This window comes from Onychomys torridus, chromosome 18, assembly GCF_903995425.1.
Source record: "Onychomys torridus chromosome 18, mOncTor1.1, whole genome shotgun sequence".
Classification (NCBI taxonomy): Eukaryota; Metazoa; Chordata; class Mammalia; order Rodentia; family Cricetidae; genus Onychomys; species Onychomys torridus.
The window spans coordinates 28,904,710-28,922,465 of NC_050460.1; the positions used below are offsets into that span (position 1 = coordinate 28,904,710).

The window sequence follows — 17,756 nt, forward strand, 5'->3', positions numbered from 1 at the left end:
GGAATTGTCGCTTTTTCCTTCTCTAGAATTCCTGATAAAATTGAATTCCAGCTCTGAATTCCTGGTAAAATTGAATTCCAGCTCTGAGTGCTTGTAGGGTTTCTGTTGCTGAAGTTCTGGTACAATATTCTGTGTCCCATACTTGATTTCTCTTGCCAAAAGGAGCCTTAAGTCTATAAGGTGTTGTAAAGCTTTCGGGCCTTTCTTTCTTTCTTTCTTTCTTTTTTTTTTGTTTTTTTTAATTATTATGTATGCCTGCAGGCCAGAAGAGGGCACCAGATCTGGATTATAGTCCAGGTAATAACAATGAAAAAGTAGGGAGATTATAAAGAACAGTTCTAGGGTTTTGTTTAAATGAATTACGGGTCAATTAATTTCCCCCAATTAAATCTTGTTAGAATTTGCTGCTGTTCCCAGTCCCTTCTAGGAACTTCTGTTTGTTACATTCAGTTCTCAGGGGAAAGAGTTGAAATAATGAAAGTGCCACATGCCTGTTTGTTTCGTTCAGATAACTGGACCACTCCTGAGCGATTTGAAGCATGCCTCCCCGTTAATAAGCTCAGAACGTTGTCACTCAAAAGAGGATCAGGGTTTGATGAGTTTAGACAAAAGAGTATCACAGAAACATTTGATGAGTAAGCTTACCAGCAAGAGGGGATGGGGTAGACTGGGGAGGGTGTTCCCGAACCAGCTGAGAGTTAGGTGGAGACCGCAGAGTGCCCTGCTGACCTGCTGGCTGTTCCTCAGAGAAGGATATTTCGGGAGAGCTTCAGGCTTGCTCCTATCATACGTGTGCTCGCCTGGCCTTGTCCAAGGGGGATAAAGCTCTGACTGTGTGCTTTTGAAGTTCTGCTCCTGAGCTACCTTAGTTTAGTCTCTCCATGTGGACAGTTCCCCTAGAATTCCTGAAAGCCAGGTTCCACATGGCCGCCTAGGCATGAGAATGAAAGTAAATCTGTAGATCGGAGCTAGCATAGGGGAGCTGTGCATCTCAGCATGGCCCTGAGACGCTTCAGGGCCATAGGGAAAAGTTCAGGCTATCTGGACTAGAAAGTAGGTGTAGGGTGCATTTCTGGGAGAGCTTATTTCCGCTCACTAGTTTCAGCCTGTCCTGCTCTTGTTTTTAATTCATCCACTCCTTTATTTAGTCTCCTGTTAAGTCTCTGCATTCTTTCCATGGGCATGTTTTAAATATATTAGGCAATTAAAATTGGGAACTTTAGGCAATAGTTGAAACTATTTTCTTATTTAGGGGGGACATAATTTAGTATTAATTATTTTGCTCATAATTTGCATTTTCAATTAAAATTTATTAGGACCACTGTGCTTCATCATATTAAAAGTTTAACAATGTTTTAATTGGGTAAGTTCTCCCAGAAGTCTGTGGTCAGAGTCATCTTGTTTAATCATATGACCTGCAGGCTGGTGAGTCACTCTCAGACTTGGATTCTCTTACCACTTAGAAGCTGAACTGGATTGGATTGGTTTAATACTGGGAGGAGGCCCTTCAGGGTTTGAATGTTCTCAGAGGAAGGTGGGTTGGTATTGACTGGGTAGATCCGTCCCTGTTGTCCTCGGGCTGCAGAGTCCTGATACAGGCGGGTGTGTATCCACATGTGCACACGCCTGGGTCTTACAGGCTCTGGTTCCTGTGGCCATAGACGTGGGTGGTTTACTAATGCTGAAACAACAGTAACAAGGAAAGTATTTCATTTTGTAAAGCCAACTGAACTGTATACAAGTGAACTCGGAATGGTTGTGCTCAGAGAAGAAACTGGTCGTTGCTGTTAACACATTTAAAGCCCTCAAAGAGCCAGCATGCACTGCATGGAAGGGAATTCATTTGTATCCAAATAAGGAATATGGCTTAGTGACATAAATCTGGTTGCCATTTTTATTGCATCTATTTTTACACATAATTTGAGGGGTACAGTTTGTCAAGTAAGTGTCAGAGGAAATTCCAGCCTGTTGTACTTTGTTTCTGTGTTCCTGGCCCTCTTGCCCAGACGAATTCACAGAAATGCCCAGTGATGAGCCTTGGGCTAGATGGAAAACAGATCCTGGGGATGTGAAGTAAGCTGTCATCTTAGTTCTCCGGCTTCCATTCTTGAGGCAGAACACTGAGGTGTTTCATTGCCGTCCCAGGAGGGTGGTTTGTGCAGCTGCCCACAGAGAAGCCTGACAAGCCTTGGCAGTCTACAGTAGACACACCTGACATTGTCCCCTTGTCTTCTGTCTGTGATTTCCTTTAAGGTGCCACACAGCATTCTGTTCAGTGAATGGAACATAATTTACTTAAAATGCATAATTATTGGACCCTTTTGATTTTTGCCATCAAAGTGCTGCATTTAATTTGTGTTTTGGGCAAACATGCGGATCTGTGTAGAATAAGGACCTCAGTCTGCATCATTTCCCTTCATGAGGCTTCTGAGAAAGAAACATTTCCCAATTTCTCAGTTGCATTCTGCCAGGCCTAACTACCTTTTCTCCTGTTCTCCACTTGACCCCTTTACTCACCAAATTCTTTATTATATTGGTTTCTTAAAGACACACCAAAGCTGAAATTGTAGGCACGTTTATCTGTGTTTGATGTTCAAGATGTTCATTAAAATGCAGGTATATTATGGGTTGAGACAAGCAAAGTGAGGTAGGTAGACAGATTTCAGAGTAGAGGGATGACTTAAAAGTTAGAATAATGTGACTGGGGAGGTGGCTTGGTGGGCAAAGGTGCTTGCTGTGAAAGCAAGATGATCTGAGTTCAAATCCCCAAAACCCACATAAAAGTGAGGCATGGCTGCATGTGCCAGTACCCCCAGCATTAGGTGGTGGAGACAGGTTGATCCTAGGAGAATCCTGGATTTTCCAACCTAGCTGAAATGGTGAACTTCCAGCTTAATAACAGTCCCTGTTTTAGAAAATAAGGTAGAATAGGGTAGAGGAAGACCCCCAATGTCCTCACATGTACACACACACACACACACACACACACACACACACACACTCTTACACTAGCATGCCAGCAGTGGAGGCTGTCAGGATACAACACAAGGGTGCGGACCGTGATTTAGGCAGCTTGTGACAGCGTTGGTCCCCCTTCTCCCTGTGAGCTGCTGTGGAGCCTGTAACAATGGAATACTAACTGGAGCCACAGATGGATGCTGAGTCAAGCCTCCCACTGCCTCTGCACTCCTTTCTTCATCCTTCTTTCTTCCCTTCCTCATCCTCTTACACCGGAGGAGCCGGGCCGGTGTGCCTGTTCTTCCTGGCCCATTTGTTTCTTTCAGAGCTTCTTTGATGTTGTCTTGTTCATAGGTTCATAGTCTCATCTTGTTGTGTGATATGAAGTAGTTTAAGTTGTTCATTTCAGCACAGTGAAAATCAGTTGATTCTCATTCTCCCTGTTTGGGGGTAGGTTTGGGGTTTTTTCTTTCCTTTTTTTGTCTCTCACAGATTAAGATCTTAGCAGTTCTCTCAGGATGAACATGCAGGTACTAGAAAGAGGTCCCTCTTGGTTAAAGCCAGCGATTTTCTCTGGACTTATTCAGGTTTAGGAGACAGTATGGAAGTGGGTTGTTGTTTGTAAGTTGAAAGTCCTAATTCTTTAATTGCCTTTTAATTATTACAATTGTTAGCTTTTAATCTTGAAGCACCAAGAAAGCTTGCCCTAAATTACAGTGCCTCTGATCTTTGTTCTCCGCCTTGTTACTGGAGTGGTACTTTGTAGGGGAGAAAAGGAAGAATATTTGAAATAAACTCCAAGACACCTAGTTTTGAGAAAAAGAGAAAATTATCTTCATATCCTGTTGCTACCTAGGAGTTCTTGGTTTTGATTCTCTCTATAATCTGTGTGCCCAAATATGAGCCTAAAGCAATGCCTACACCCTTGTTACATAACTCTGTGGGGTTCTTCTGCAAGCCCATATTTATTTGCTGGAGGACAAGGGAGGGGAAGAAACAGCTTCTCAGGCCTTTGGGGGTGGGGAGGGAGGGAGTGAGATGCTTGTTTGCATAAGAATAGTTAGAGAATGTGAAGTCTGAACATGATTTGATGCAAACAGTCATCCTCAGGAATTTGTTATGGTAACTGCTGTGCCATTCCCAGGAGGAGTGAGGCATGGGGAATGTGTGTTCTTACTGTGTGATCTGTTGAAAGGATGATGTTATATAATATACACCGCTGCACATGGCTTTGTGTGGGGCCTCTGTTCTCGAGCAGAGTTTGTGTTAAGACCGGACTCTGGGTAATTGGTGTGGGTCTTCTTTGTCTTTATATTTAAACTTCCTGGAATGAATCCTTTCACAGTTCTTTCTTTGCAGACTGCTGAGTCTGTGTCGTTTTTTTTTTTTTCCCTAGCAAAGCCTGCTCCTGCATGAGCTCAGCCATCTGCCTTGTCTCTGCTTGTCCCTAAGCTGTGATGCACACCGTGGAATGTCACACATCAGGGTGGAGCCTGAGTGGGAGCAGGCTGGGATGTCTGGCTGTTGGTCTCCTGCCCGTAGTGTGTACTTCTTCCTTTGTCCCCTCTCCTCCTCATCCTTTAACAGATGAGCTGGTGTCTGCGCTCAGGGAAAGGGGCACCAGCAAGTGTAAAGATTTCCTTCTCTCTCCCGGACACACCCCACCTCCTTGCATCCGTCTTCATCTCTCCTGCCCCTGTGCAGCGCAGACCTCTCTTCCGCCTGTCCAGAGCCCCTGCTGCCATGCTGTGGCTCCACTCACCTCCATCCTCCTGGCTGTTCCACTTTTCCCTCCCGTAGAGAGTTCTCAGTGGATTTTAAGCATGATGGTAGTTTCTGCTAATTAAAGAATCTATAGAAATATTCTTCCACAACCCCATGGTTTGTGTCTGTCAGCATGTGCACACACCAGCACGTGAGTGTGTGTGGGGGGTACTTTTCTCATTCATGACTAGTTTTTGGAAGAGCTGTCTGTCTTCATTTTTTCCGGTTGATACTTATTTCTCCGCCATGCTTACTTTAGTTCTGATTTCATAATCCACTCAAACATGTGCATGGCCTTGGTGACTTCCAGCTGTCTGTATTTCCTCGGGGGGGGGGGGGGGGAGTTTGCAATCCAGTAGGAAGTTCCTGGGAGTCGGCCGCATTTTGGCCCCTTGCTAGTGCCAGCCTTGTTGCTCCTCACCGTGCTCCCCAGCTGCTCCTCACCGTGATCCCCAGCTGCTGCTCCTGCCCTTCGTGGGCTGCCTGCACTCATGTTCCCTTCCACGAGAGTTACAGATAGGATTTCTCCTGCGTTCTCACTGCCAGGTGAGGACCTCCTGATGTCCTCCAGTTCTCCATATACCCCGTGACTGTTCTCAGCATCTCGTTGCCTGGAAGTGGTAGATCATGTTGAATGCCGTGTGTGCGAAGGAGTAGACTTGCTGCTTTGTTTGTTGGGAAGATTGTGTGTGTGTGTGTGTGTGTGTGTGTGTGTGTGTGTGTGTGTGTGTAAAGCTTCCAGTTACTTCTCTGGTTGCATTTCCGTGGCACCGTTCTGTGACCATAGATACATCTTAGCCTGTGTACATTATCCTCCATGCTTGATTTTACAACTGCTTCATCCCAGCTCATCCCGAGACCTTGTGAAACACACGAGTTGTTCTTGAGCCTTGTCCCAGCGGCAGATGGAAATCCCCCACCTGCCGCAGCCACCACATTTCCCAGTGCTCCAGAGGTATAACTGGAATTCTCGATGATTTTGTCCAAGCTTGTGTAGCTCCTGATCTCCAGTTGCACTAAGCAGAGTCGTGCAGCATTTGGATCCTAAGGAAGCAGAGAACGAGTCAGGGAGATCAGAGGACGCCAGCAGTGAAGCTCTGTGTGTTTTGTTGTAGTTAATTGTTTTACCATAACATGGCCTTCTCTCTCGGTTATATTGAAACTATCTTTCAATGAGTAAAAGACTAACCTGTGATGGGAGACATATAAAATGCCCCATCTTACCCACTTTTAAGTGAGGGTGGCATGAAGTACAGTGTTGTGTGACCATCACCACCTTCCATACATAGAACACTGCCTCGTGTACGACCCCGCTTATTGCTACTACAGTGATAAAACACCCTGACAGAAGCATCGGTGGAGAAAGGGTTGATTTTGCCTACACCTCTAGATTATATATAGTCCAGCATTTCAGGGACGTCACAGTGGCAGGCCCCTGAGGTAGCCAGTCACATCACATCTGTGGTCGAGAGCAGAGAGAGAATACGTGCAGACGTGCTGGCTGCTCAGCTTGCTCTCTTTACTCCAGTACAAGCCAGGACCCAAACTCAGGGAACGGTACCATGTTCCTTTCAGCTGGCTCTTTGCACACCAGTGAAGGCCACAGAGGCAGGTGCCCATAGACACACCCACAGGCCAACCCTGCGTGGAGACTCTTCCCAGGTGATCCAGTTATGTCAAGGTTACAAATAAAAGTACTGTAACTCCACCCCTTGTCAACTTGGCACATAAGACATCACTTTAAGCGATAACCTTTCACCCTCAATACCCCAAATCTCAGGTGTGTTTATATGTTTTTATAAGATGTAGTCCACCTTTAAAAGTTCCTGAAGTCTTTAAAATTTCAACACTTTGAAATTCAGAGTCTCATAACTGTGAGCTCCTATTATCAAAAACAAGGTACATACTTCCTACATGTCATGGCCGAGAGTAAACCCTCTTCTTATTGCAGAAGTGAAGGACAGGGACATAGGAACAATCAGATCAACACAAAAGTAAAATCTAGAAGTGCAAATGCCAGGCTCTGCCTGCAGCTGCATTGCAGACTGCTGGGGCCCATCATGTAGTCAGCTGGGCTTCAGAGGGCTTGGGTGACTGTGTCCTCTGCCCCCGCCCACCTGCAGCGTATACAGCGGCCCACTGCAAAACACCTGTACTTCTCCTTGGTGGAACCCCACAGCCCTGGCATCTGTAATGTCCTGGGGTCTCCATTCCACCAGAAGCCTCGCTTCACAGCTTCATGTCACAGTCCCTCGGGGTCTCCAGGCCTCGGCTGCTCTCCACCACCATCCTCAGTTTTGTGTCCTTTGTGCCTTTAAAGTCAGTACCAGGTGGACTGTGCTTCTGAGACTGCCGAATACTGATGTCAGCCTGAGATGTAGGCTGTCCCCCTGAGACCACAGTTGTGGTCAGCTTGTGTGCTGAGCCCTCCCAGGAGCAGGGAACCCCTCAGGATTTCTTCCTTTAAGGGAGTTCATATCTCACCAAGTGGAGCCTCCAGTAGGGTTTTACCCAGGGTATCCCTCCTGTTGTCCATGTGCAGCACAGAGGGTTTCTCCAGCCCTTCTGAGCTCTCACGGCTGCTTTCTCAGTCAGCCTAAATGCCCCCACATCCTGCACGCTCCCTGACTTGCCAGGGGAGCAGTTCCCTTAGCTTTAGTTTGAACGTACCCAAGTTCCGGGACATTCTTCAGCTGGCTCCTGCCCCATCAGTTAAGGCCATTGAGACACCACGCTCCCCCCATGCCCGCAGGCTACCCTGATCTGGACAGGCTGCACTGGGACTCTACCCACGTCATTTCTAGCTTGTGTCAAGTTGACAATTAAAAGTAACCATCATTGTGACTGCATGTGACCCAGTAAAGGGTCTTCTTCCCCCAGCAGCTAGTAGCTACTTTGAGTTGATAGAGGAAATTGTTCCTTACTGTCTTTTCAGATGATCATATCATTTCAAACCACTATTTTAACTGTTTCTTCCTTTAATTCTAATTTTACTATGTACTTTAGAGTTAGACCAACCCACATTCTTCTCCAACAGTCTGTATGTTCACTTCTGACTTAAACAATAAAAATAAACACTGGAAAAGATTAAAAACCATCTCTGGTGTTGTACTGAGGGAGAAAGCAAAAGGAAGTGTTAGTATTTGTGTGAACTTTACATTGGCTTTTTGAGATAGGGTTTCTCTGTGTAATTTGGGTGCCTGCCCTGGCCTCGAACTCACAGAGATCTGCCTGCCTCTGCCTCCCAAGTGCTGGGATTAAAGGTGTGCGCCACCACTGTCCGGATATGTTTGCATTTCTACTGTGGGGTTCTGTGCTAATAAAAAAATATTTAAGGGGCTTCCTTAAAACAGCTATCTGCTGTTTTTATTTATGAGTTAACGGGAATAAAGTGATTTTATTTTAAAGAAACAAAATAAGACACAAGTTTTTAGAAAGATTGTAGCTTCCAAAGAAAATTAAACTTACTAGAGATGCACAATGCTTATATAGCATAGTTCTCAGACCTCAGATAAGAATCACACAGTGAGAATCTCTGCTGGAAGAAGTACTTGGTTAGTATCCCCAGCACCACGAGCTGGGCATGATGGTTCCTGCCTCTTAGGATAACTGAAAAGGATGATCATAGTCTGACTGCACAGAGAATAGACTGGAAGGCCACCTTAGGCTAAAAACCTTATTGCATAAAGGAAGCTATACCAATGCTTCTTACTGACAGAATAGTTAGAACCCTAATCCAGAGTGAGTAGCGTGTGAGAAAGTCTGTGAGAGACTTCCTGGGGAGAGATCTCACATACACCCCCCCCCACACACACACACACCTGGGGAGAGATCTCACATACACACCACACACACATACACACACACACACACCGGGACTACCAACAGGAGTATGGGTGAGAGGTTACCCAGAGTCAGGAATGACTGAAAGACAGCTGCATCACAGAAGGCCCAGCCCAGCATGCTGACAGCTTATGAAAGCTGAAGTCTGCAGCTCACTGCAGGGCATGCAAACAGGTCAACAGTTTGCAGAGTGCCTTTAAGCAGGTTGGCTGATCTGCATCCTTCCAGGCTCCTCAGCTGCTCTGTCCCTTTAGTTACTCTTTCTGTTTGTAAAACCTCAGGGAGGGAGGGGAGCAGTGGATTTGGTCGGTTTCAGGACTTCCTGAGACTTCTGTGTTGTTCACTTCCTGAGCTTCAGAGGAAATTGCTATATAAGTAGAAAGCCCTACATATCTCTACTGGGAATTTCTTCATGGCATCCTACCTAATTCTCATATGAGTTAATATACTAATAGTGTCTAGAGTCTGGAAAGTAATATTGGGGTTATCCCTTGCCCCAAGTAAAATCCCTTGTGCAATTTTAGTGTTCAGATACCTTTGGCTATTACAATAGAGGTATTTTGAAATTATGTAATGTCGATGTATGTTTCTACATGTACATATGTGTACCTATGTGTATGTGATTTTTAAACATTTTTGTCTAAAGTGGGTGCTTTTTAAAAATAGGTACTATACAGATTCTTAAATACTAATTTTATTCAAGCACTTAAACTAATGACAATAGCTATTTCTCCTTTTATTTTGGTTACTGTGATTAAACACTATGGCCAAAGCCACCTGGGGAGGAAAGGCTTTATTTCATCTTATAGTTTCCAGTCCAGCATTGAGAGACATCAGGGGAAGAATTCAAGCAGAGGCCAGGGAAGCTTGCTGCTTTCTGGCTTGCCCTCGATGGCCTGCTCCGCTCAACTTCTTTCACCACCCAGGACCACCTGACCAGGATGGCTCCACGCATGGGAGGCTCGGCCCTCCCATATTTATCATTGGTCAAGAAAATGTTCCCACAGTCTTACTCACGGGCCAGCCCGATGGAGGTAGTTCCTCAGTTAACATTGCCTGATCCCTGATGACTCTCGCTTATATCAAGAACACAAACTCACTAACCAGCGCTCACTTTTACATACAGTTTTACTTTATATTTTCACAGTAAATTAGGGCTGTTACGCATGTGTAATAGTTTGCCCTTGTTTTTGAGTCAGGTCTCACTGTAGCCCTGGCTGGCCTAGAACTCTGTACGTAGACCAGGCTGGCTTCATTATAAGAGATCTGCCCATCTTTGCCTCCTGAGTGCTAGAATTTAAGTTGTGTACCACCACTTCTGTCAAGTCTGTATTTTCTGGTCACACTTTCAACTTGACTTTTTGTCCTTTTGATCTTATATTTTCAATTTAAAATTTATGTAATTTCCCCATATCTTTACTTCAATTGTAATTTCTAAGAGAAAAGATAGAGTATGATGCTTAAAAATTATAATCCATGGTGATTGAGTCATTTAGAAAAATTAAATTATTGTAAGGTAATAAAAACAACTAAGAGCTTGTCCATAAAAACTTTTCTATAGAAAAAAATCTAGCATATATTTTTTACCAGGTTTGCTTTATATGATTAGGAAAATCATCTATAAAATGGGGGAATTATAATAGTTAGTGCTTAGCACCTTACAGTGGAATGTAGGGACATAGAGCCTTCATGTGCCTGCAGTGTGGTCTGATGCCCCTTTTGTACTTAAACCAGGTTGAAAATCAAATTCCTGCTAACAGTCCACAAAAGTGAGATGTTAACTTTACAGTGGGACTAAGTATCGCCAATAAGTGGAAAGCATCTGAATTTCTTTGTGTGTATGGTGTACTTGTGTGTGTGTGTGTGTGTGTGTGTGTGTGTATGATGTGTGTGGTATACAGGTGTGTGCCCTTGAGCCATATGTAGAAGCCAGAGCAGGATCTTGGGTATCTTCTTTTGGAGTCTGCCTTATTGCCTTGAGACAGGGTCTCTGCTGAGCTGAGCTAAAGCTTACCATTGGCCAGCTTTGCGCCTTTCCTGAACTTACTTGGTAGCCCAGGCTGACCTCGAACTCACAGAGATCCACCTGGCTCTGCCTCCCGAGTGCTGGGATTAAAGGTGTGCGCCACCACCGCTTGGCGCAGTCTAATTTTGAAGACTCCTAAGGTCTTTGTTTTTCCAGTGCTTTTTGATGTTCTCCTTTTTCTGTTTTTGCTTACCTAATTTACTTAGTCTGCTCCACACTTTTGGTAGGGCCAAGCACTGTAGTCGCTGCTCTGGTAAAGTGTTAAATTCAAGATAGGAGAGGGGGCTTGTTCAAACTCACTGTACTGTGCAGCTGTTTCTGTTCTGAAGTGACATCATTCTAAAGGAAGTTTTGTGTTTTATTCTCTTGGTCAAAAAACTTCATTCTTCAATGACTTTATTCATTCCCTTTGGGATTACTCAGTGTTTACGCTCTTTGCTAATGGCAGGGTTCTCATAATAGCATGCTGTTTCTTGTCCAGAGATTGGCAGACTCAGAGTCTGGTTTTTATTTCTCCAGGAAATTTGAATTTTGTGGAAGCAAAACAATGTTTTTATTGGAAGAACTTTAGATACCTGGTCTAGACTTTTGTACATACCTGTTCAGTATTCTTGACATCTGTAGATGTCATGGGTCTGTGAATTTTTTTAAAAGGTATTATTTGTAGAGGGCTGCCCCTTACCTGGACTGCTGTCAGTGGTAAATTGTGGTGATCACACTGGTAGATGTGGACGTTAGGAGGAGTTTATGAGGATGTCCTGGAATGTGAACAAATAGGAAGTGGATCTACATTTTTTAGTTCATGAACACTCCCTTCCAAACCCTAATAAAAGTATGCATAGATTCTTTTTTTTTGGGGGGGGGGATATGGAATCCTGCCTTTTCTTTAGGTTAAAAAAGCAAACAAACAAAACCGAAGTACACATTTGTGTTTGCCTTTCTTCTGAACATTGATGATGTACTTGAGTTCTTGTGCAAATGGCCACTAAACAGTGCTCCAAGTAACTTACTAGGCATTCCTCCCACATTACCTGGAGCACACTGTTTGTGTGTTTCCTTGAGAGCCTGTGGGATTGTAGAAAGGCTTCCCCTGTAAAGTAATAGGAAAGTTCTGAGGAGATCTGAGGGCGTGGATTCTGCTGAGAGTGAGGAGTGGGTGCTGCAGGGAGTGGGGAGTGAGGATGCTCCAGAGAGTGGGGAGTGAGGGTGCTGTAGGGAGTGGGGAGGTGGGTGCTGCAGGGAGGGGGGAGGTGGGTGCTGCAGGGAGTGGGGAGGTGGGTGCTGCAGGGAGTGGGGAGGTGGGTGCTGCAGGGAGTGGGGAGGTGGGTGCTGCAGGGAGTGGGGAGGTGGGTGCTGCAGGGAGTGGGGAGGTGGGTGCTGCAGGGAGTGGGGAGGTGGGTGCTGCAGGGAGTGGGGAGGTGGGTGCTGCAGGGAGTGGGGAGGTGGGTGCTGCAGGGAGTGGGGAGGTGGGGGCTGCAGGGAGTGGGGAGGTGGGGGCTGCAGGGAGTGGGGAGGTGGGGGCTGCAGGGAATGGGGAGGTGGGGGCTGCAGAGACTGAGGGGTGGGTGCTGCAGGGAGTGGGGAGGGAAAGTGTGCTTCTGCTCCTTGGAAGACTTTGTTGTTTCCACATTTATCTATATTCTTTTAAAGCTTTTTCTTGAGTTCAAAATTCAAGGCTCAGACTCAGTGAGGTTCTGATCATGTTCCACCATTCTTGGTACAAAGAATATTTAAGAAATCTTTTCCTCATGTAGATAGAACTAGCTTCAGAGTATCCCTCTAGTTTAGGGCAGCATGTCTTACAAATTAAAAAAGGATGAAGTTGTGTGACAATGTGTTCGTGCATGTGTGTGTGTGTGTGTGTGTGTGTGTGTGTGTGTGTGTGTAGAAGAAAGACTGATTATGAGGGAGATTATAAGTGCACAGGTGAATGAAATTTTGCAAGTCAAATTAATAACTAACCAATCTGCTCACTCACACGCCTGTAGATATTTACTAATGGATATATGTTTCAGTAGGATGATAAACTGTAGAAGTTTACTAGAACTTGGTCCTTGCTATCTTGAAGTTAATCATTGAGCAAAACAAGGTGTTCATACATACACACACACACACACACACACACACACATACACACAGAGAGAGAGAGAAAAAGAAAAGAAAAACCAACCATAGATTGCTAGGGTAAAGAATTCTGAAATACCCTTGTTGCTACTTGGAGTATAGCCTAGGCGCACAAGGAGCTCAGATGCATGGGTTGGGAAGGTTAGCGAGTGTCCTGTAGAGGAGGTGGGGCCAACTCCACTTGGAAGGAGAAAGGATTGTAACCAACAACAACACATAGGACATCCTGAGCAGAGGGCGTGCCATTAAACTAAGGGCAGAACTTTGGCATGTGGGGAGAATCTGAGAGGATGCTGGTGTAGAAGGATGACCCGGGAAGAGAGGGGCTTCAGTCAGTTGAGTAGGGCAGGTAGAGTCATAAGATGCCGTCATAGGGCATTTATAGACTCAGGGAAGCTACACATGATCACTTTTTATAATTTTCTTATCTTTCTTTGGGCCCAGACAAGCAATGCTGAATGTTTGAAGGAGGCCTCTGTTTTAATATCGGTGTTGTACTAGGATTTGCAGATGTGTTATGTAGGTGGCTAATACATGCACCTGTCCTGTTGCATTGGCATGGGAGAAACTTAACACAGTGCACTTTTTCCTAGGCCGGACCTGATAGACATGAATACTGTTGCTGTTCAAAGCAACCTTGCAAATTTAGAGCATGCTTTTTATGTAGCTGAAAAAATCGGTGTTATAAGACTTCTGGATCCCGAAGGTGAGTTGTTTTCTTGACTCTTAACCTGCGCTGCTATGCACATGTCACCAGAAGTCATGTTAGCGTCGTGAAATAACTCGTCTCTGGCTGCTTGTAGATGTGGATGTCTCTTCGCCTGATGAGAAGTCAGTAATAACCTATGTGTCTTCCCTGTATGATGCATTTCCCAAAGTCCCCGAAGGCGGCGAAGGCATTGGTGCAAACGTGAGTATTGGTTTTCCCGCCCTTAAAGCTGTTGGGTCATGGATGGTCAGCAATTGAACTGCTTGCTCCTTAGTGCAGGACTTTTAAAATAGATTTTAAATGCTATTTAAAAGTCCGAGCTAATGTGCTATTTTTTCTGATCGTACGTACACCTCACAGCATCGTTCCACTATTGAAATTGAAGTGTCACTAAAAAAGTTGTCCTGTGTCACAAATAAAGGAAACTGCTTGGGAGCCACGGTACATCTGTGAATGAAAGTAATGAGTGACCTGAATGTAAACATTTTCCCTTTTAACTTGCTGCCCTTTTACAACTGCTGGCTCTCATGTCCTTCTGTGTAGCTAGGCCATTCTCTCACTGTAGAATGCAAGTTAAAGTTGATTTGGGAGACCCCGTGAAGTCAGTTGACTAGGTAGTTGCTTTCTGACTTGCCTAGATGAAGGTCTGTGTTTGACCAGGTGGCCAGAGCTAGGTTTCAGACACACAGTTTGGCTTATTGTGACCACCCTCACATCACCCTTTCTCAAAGGCTTGTGGAATCGAACCCCGCTGTGCCCAACAAACACTATGTCTAGAGGTGAACAGGAAGCTGAAGGGGATGCCCCTTTCCCTCAGGCCTCTCCCTCCTTTCTCCCAGATGGATAGATGTAGGTATACTTGCATTACTTGGAAGTCTTGTGCTCCCTTTGCCGATGGCTTATGCCATTGCTCTGTGGTATTATTTCTAGATCTAGTTTGGTTCTCATCCCCTTGCCTTTCACAAAAAAATCTTAGCCTTCTGGATGTCCCGGCAGTGCGCTCCCATTTCCCTTCCCTGGCTGCTGTTGCAGAATGGTTCCTCTATCTCCTTCCTCCTCCCCCCTTGCCACAGTCACCCTGGTCTCACCCCTCTTCCTCCCTGTAGAACTGGGCTTGATATAGCTTATGCTTTTCCATCTCTGCGTTCACTCGAACGTGCCCAATTAATTGTTGTAGGCTGCGGTGTCTTTAGTCTTTAGGGTTTGCAGGTTGACTGGTTAAATTCAATCAGACGTTTCAGTAGTCAGAACTGCATGTTAATGGTCACTGTTGACAATCCCATCTACAGTTTTGTAGGATTAGCCAATGACTTATCGGTAGAGCACTTCTGTGTCCGTGTCCTGCATTCTTGGGGACTCTATCTTTTACCTGTTGTCTGCAGCCTGCTCCTACTGTATTATTGCTCACTGTTCATTGCAATACTGCTCAGGGCCCACCTTTCCCAGGAAGTATCTGGTGACCATTGCAAGGCACATGTGTATCATTCTCACCATTTTTTAGAATACACTGCCTGTTTCAGTCATTGGAACATTTAATTAGGCACCGCCCACTGTGGCACCTAACTGTTCGTACAGTGATTCTCTCTGATTCCTAGTAAGACAATGACTCCCGAGTACAGATACTAGGCGTTGAAAGTTTTTCTTTTTTATTGTGTACAGTGATTCTCTCTGATTCCTAGTAAGACAATGACTCCTGACTACAGATACTAGGCTTTGAAAGTTTTTCTTTTTATTGTAATAGTGAGTGTAATCCTGCCACTTAACAAACATTCTTCAGAAGATTAATTACACAGCATTTGTCAGCCTTCCGATTCCTTCATTTTACAAGGGTTTGTTTACGAGTACTTGAGAATCCCATCATATTCAACCTTTCCCTGTCTGGTCCATAAATCCTCTGTGACTTTGTCAAGTGTCAGATATTAGGGAAATTAGATGCACAGTGGTCAGCAGAGATGACTAGCCTGGCATATACCAGCTGTTACTCCCCTTAAGTTGAGCCCTGGAAAACCTCCCAGATCACAGCAGTTTTTGAAGCCTCAGAAGCTTCTTCGATGCAGTGCCCCAGACAGCCACTGTTTTGGGACCAGGATTGACACTCCTGGGCCAGGGTTAGTGGCCAAATGTTAATAGCATGTTTTTAATGTTGTTTGTATGGAAAGAATTGTAGCTGAGTGGAAACTAAGAAAACATTTACCTGAGTCGAGCTTCTCTGTCAAGCTTCAGGTCGTCTGGACTCACAGGAAGGTACCTGACACATTGTGTTGCACATGAGTGTCATTACGAATGACACAGGCTTTCCCCTCTGTTTCATTACCTAGGATGTTGAAGTCAAGTGGATAGAATACCAGAATATGGTGAACTACCTCATCCAGTGGATTAGACACCACGTGCTCACAATGTCTGAGAGAGCATTTCCGAACAATCCTGTAGAACTAAAGGTTGGTATATCACAGAAGTTCAGTAGGGTTGATTGAAAAACTTTAAACTAGGTTAATGCCATTATCATAGCATTCACGGTAAATTGACATTGGCAAGCCATGCATTTTAGTAGGCGAAGTTTTTATTATCTATTGCCTTATATAAAGAGAAAGTAGAGGTAAATATTAAGATAGTTATAGCAACAGCAACATCTTTAAGAAGTTACATTCCTCAGGCTTTAATTTGTTGAGAAGTAAAGGTATAAATTGAGAGCTTCTGGAACTAACATTGCCAAGTCTTCCACGATGCGGGGGAGTGTTAGGAGTCCACCAGGTGCTGGCACAGGAAGATCAGTGGGATGCTCACACCCAGAGCAGTGATAAGAAACATGCCTCTGCTTGAGTCAGGTGAGAAACTGCCCCAGGACTTCCTCTGCAGAGTACAAAGCACATCCTGCATGTTATGAAGTTCGGAATACAGATCCAACTGTAGTGCAAGTGAATTGAAAATCGATGCTCATAGCCTGGTGTTCATGGCCCAGGTTTAGCAAACCTTTGCTAATACTGTAATCTTAAGTAAGGTCATTAAGATGGAGATATCGAAAGTCATTATAAATACACAGCTTTTCAAAGAATAACCTGTCTCATTTTGTACACTTATATTTGAAATAGCAAAAGCAGTTTTTTTTAATAAACCACTAATATGAATATTAGTAATACGAGTATTACTATAGAGTAGCCTTACTTCTTTGACTTAATAGGCTTTGTTTCAGCTCTCAGACTGGAATCACAAAAGCTGTAATAACACAGCATAGGCCCCGTGAAAGTTCTTTGTTGTTCTCACACATCTGTTCAGAACATCTGTGGCGTGGCTCTTCTTCTTGTTGCCACAGGGTGTTTGTCCTTGGCACAAAGTTACTTAGTATTTGTTGATTTTGTTTTGTTTTGGGGACAGGGTTTCTCTCTGTAGCTTTGCACCTTTCCTGGATCTCACTCTGTAGACCAGGCCGGCCTTGAACTTACAGAGATCTGCCTGGCTCTGCCTCCTGACTGCTGGGATTAAAAGCGTGTGCCACCACCGCCTGGCTGATTTTTTTTTTTTTTTTTTATTTAAAAAGGAGCTTTGTTTTATTGGGTCTTATTGTAAGGTACCTCCCTATGTGGATATAAACTATTCTAGGGCAGCAAAGTCTGGTTCCTTCCACTGCAACATGGTGCCACCGTGCTTTGCACATAGTGACTTTTGGTGACAATGACTGATAGCAACTGACAAGATTTTGCTTTGGGTTCAATACAGTGTGTGGATTTCATGTACAAATACACTTATTTCTAAATGAATTCCTGGGGTTGTTTTGTTTTTGTTTGAGCATTGGGCAAATTATGTTGGTGACTGACTTCTGCAGCTCTTTAAAAGATGTAGGAGTCTGAGCATTCACACAGGTTACTTGCTAGTGGGTAATGTAGAAGAGCAAACATATCCTTAGGAATTAGCAAATATTTCTACAAGTTCACAGACCTTTTCAGAATCTTATAGAAATGTGCTGTGTGTTTTAATGTAGCATAAATTAAGCTTAATTGATTAGCATGCATCTATTAAATGTGAAAGTGTTTTATTCATGCAATTTTTAGAAAGGCCTTGTAAAATGAATATAATAATATTTTAAGAGGTTCACAAATGAGATGATAATTACATGATTGGAGTGTCTGTAAAAGTAATATCAACTAATAACATCCGCTTTCCTTTGTTAGTTTTTTCAAAAAAAAAAAGCTGTTGAACTTGACAGTGGTATGGTGACACGTTAGCCCTACCTAGCTGCTATGGGGCTCCAGAATAGAGCTATGGAATGGAAGGGAACAAGTGCTTTCCTTCCTTTGTGCAAATATCATCAAACTGTTTTCTAGAAACTAAAAACCA

The 17,756-nt window shown here is 44.2% G+C and overlaps 1 protein-coding gene across 15 annotated transcripts in view; it reads left to right on the forward strand.

Annotated features, from left to right (window-relative positions):
- Positions 1–17,756, forward strand: part of Dst (dystonin) — a 419,328-nt gene that overhangs the window by 234,483 nt on the left and 167,089 nt on the right. For all 15 annotated transcript variants that reach the window (XM_036168011.1, XM_036168013.1, XM_036168012.1 and 12 more), the window contains 3 exons: positions 13,309–13,421; positions 13,519–13,625; positions 15,743–15,862. In XM_036168011.1, the coding sequence (XP_036023904.1) occupies positions 13,309–13,421; positions 13,519–13,625; positions 15,743–15,862 (340 nt within the window). The remainder of the gene's footprint in view (positions 1–13,308; positions 13,422–13,518; positions 13,626–15,742; positions 15,863–17,756) is intronic.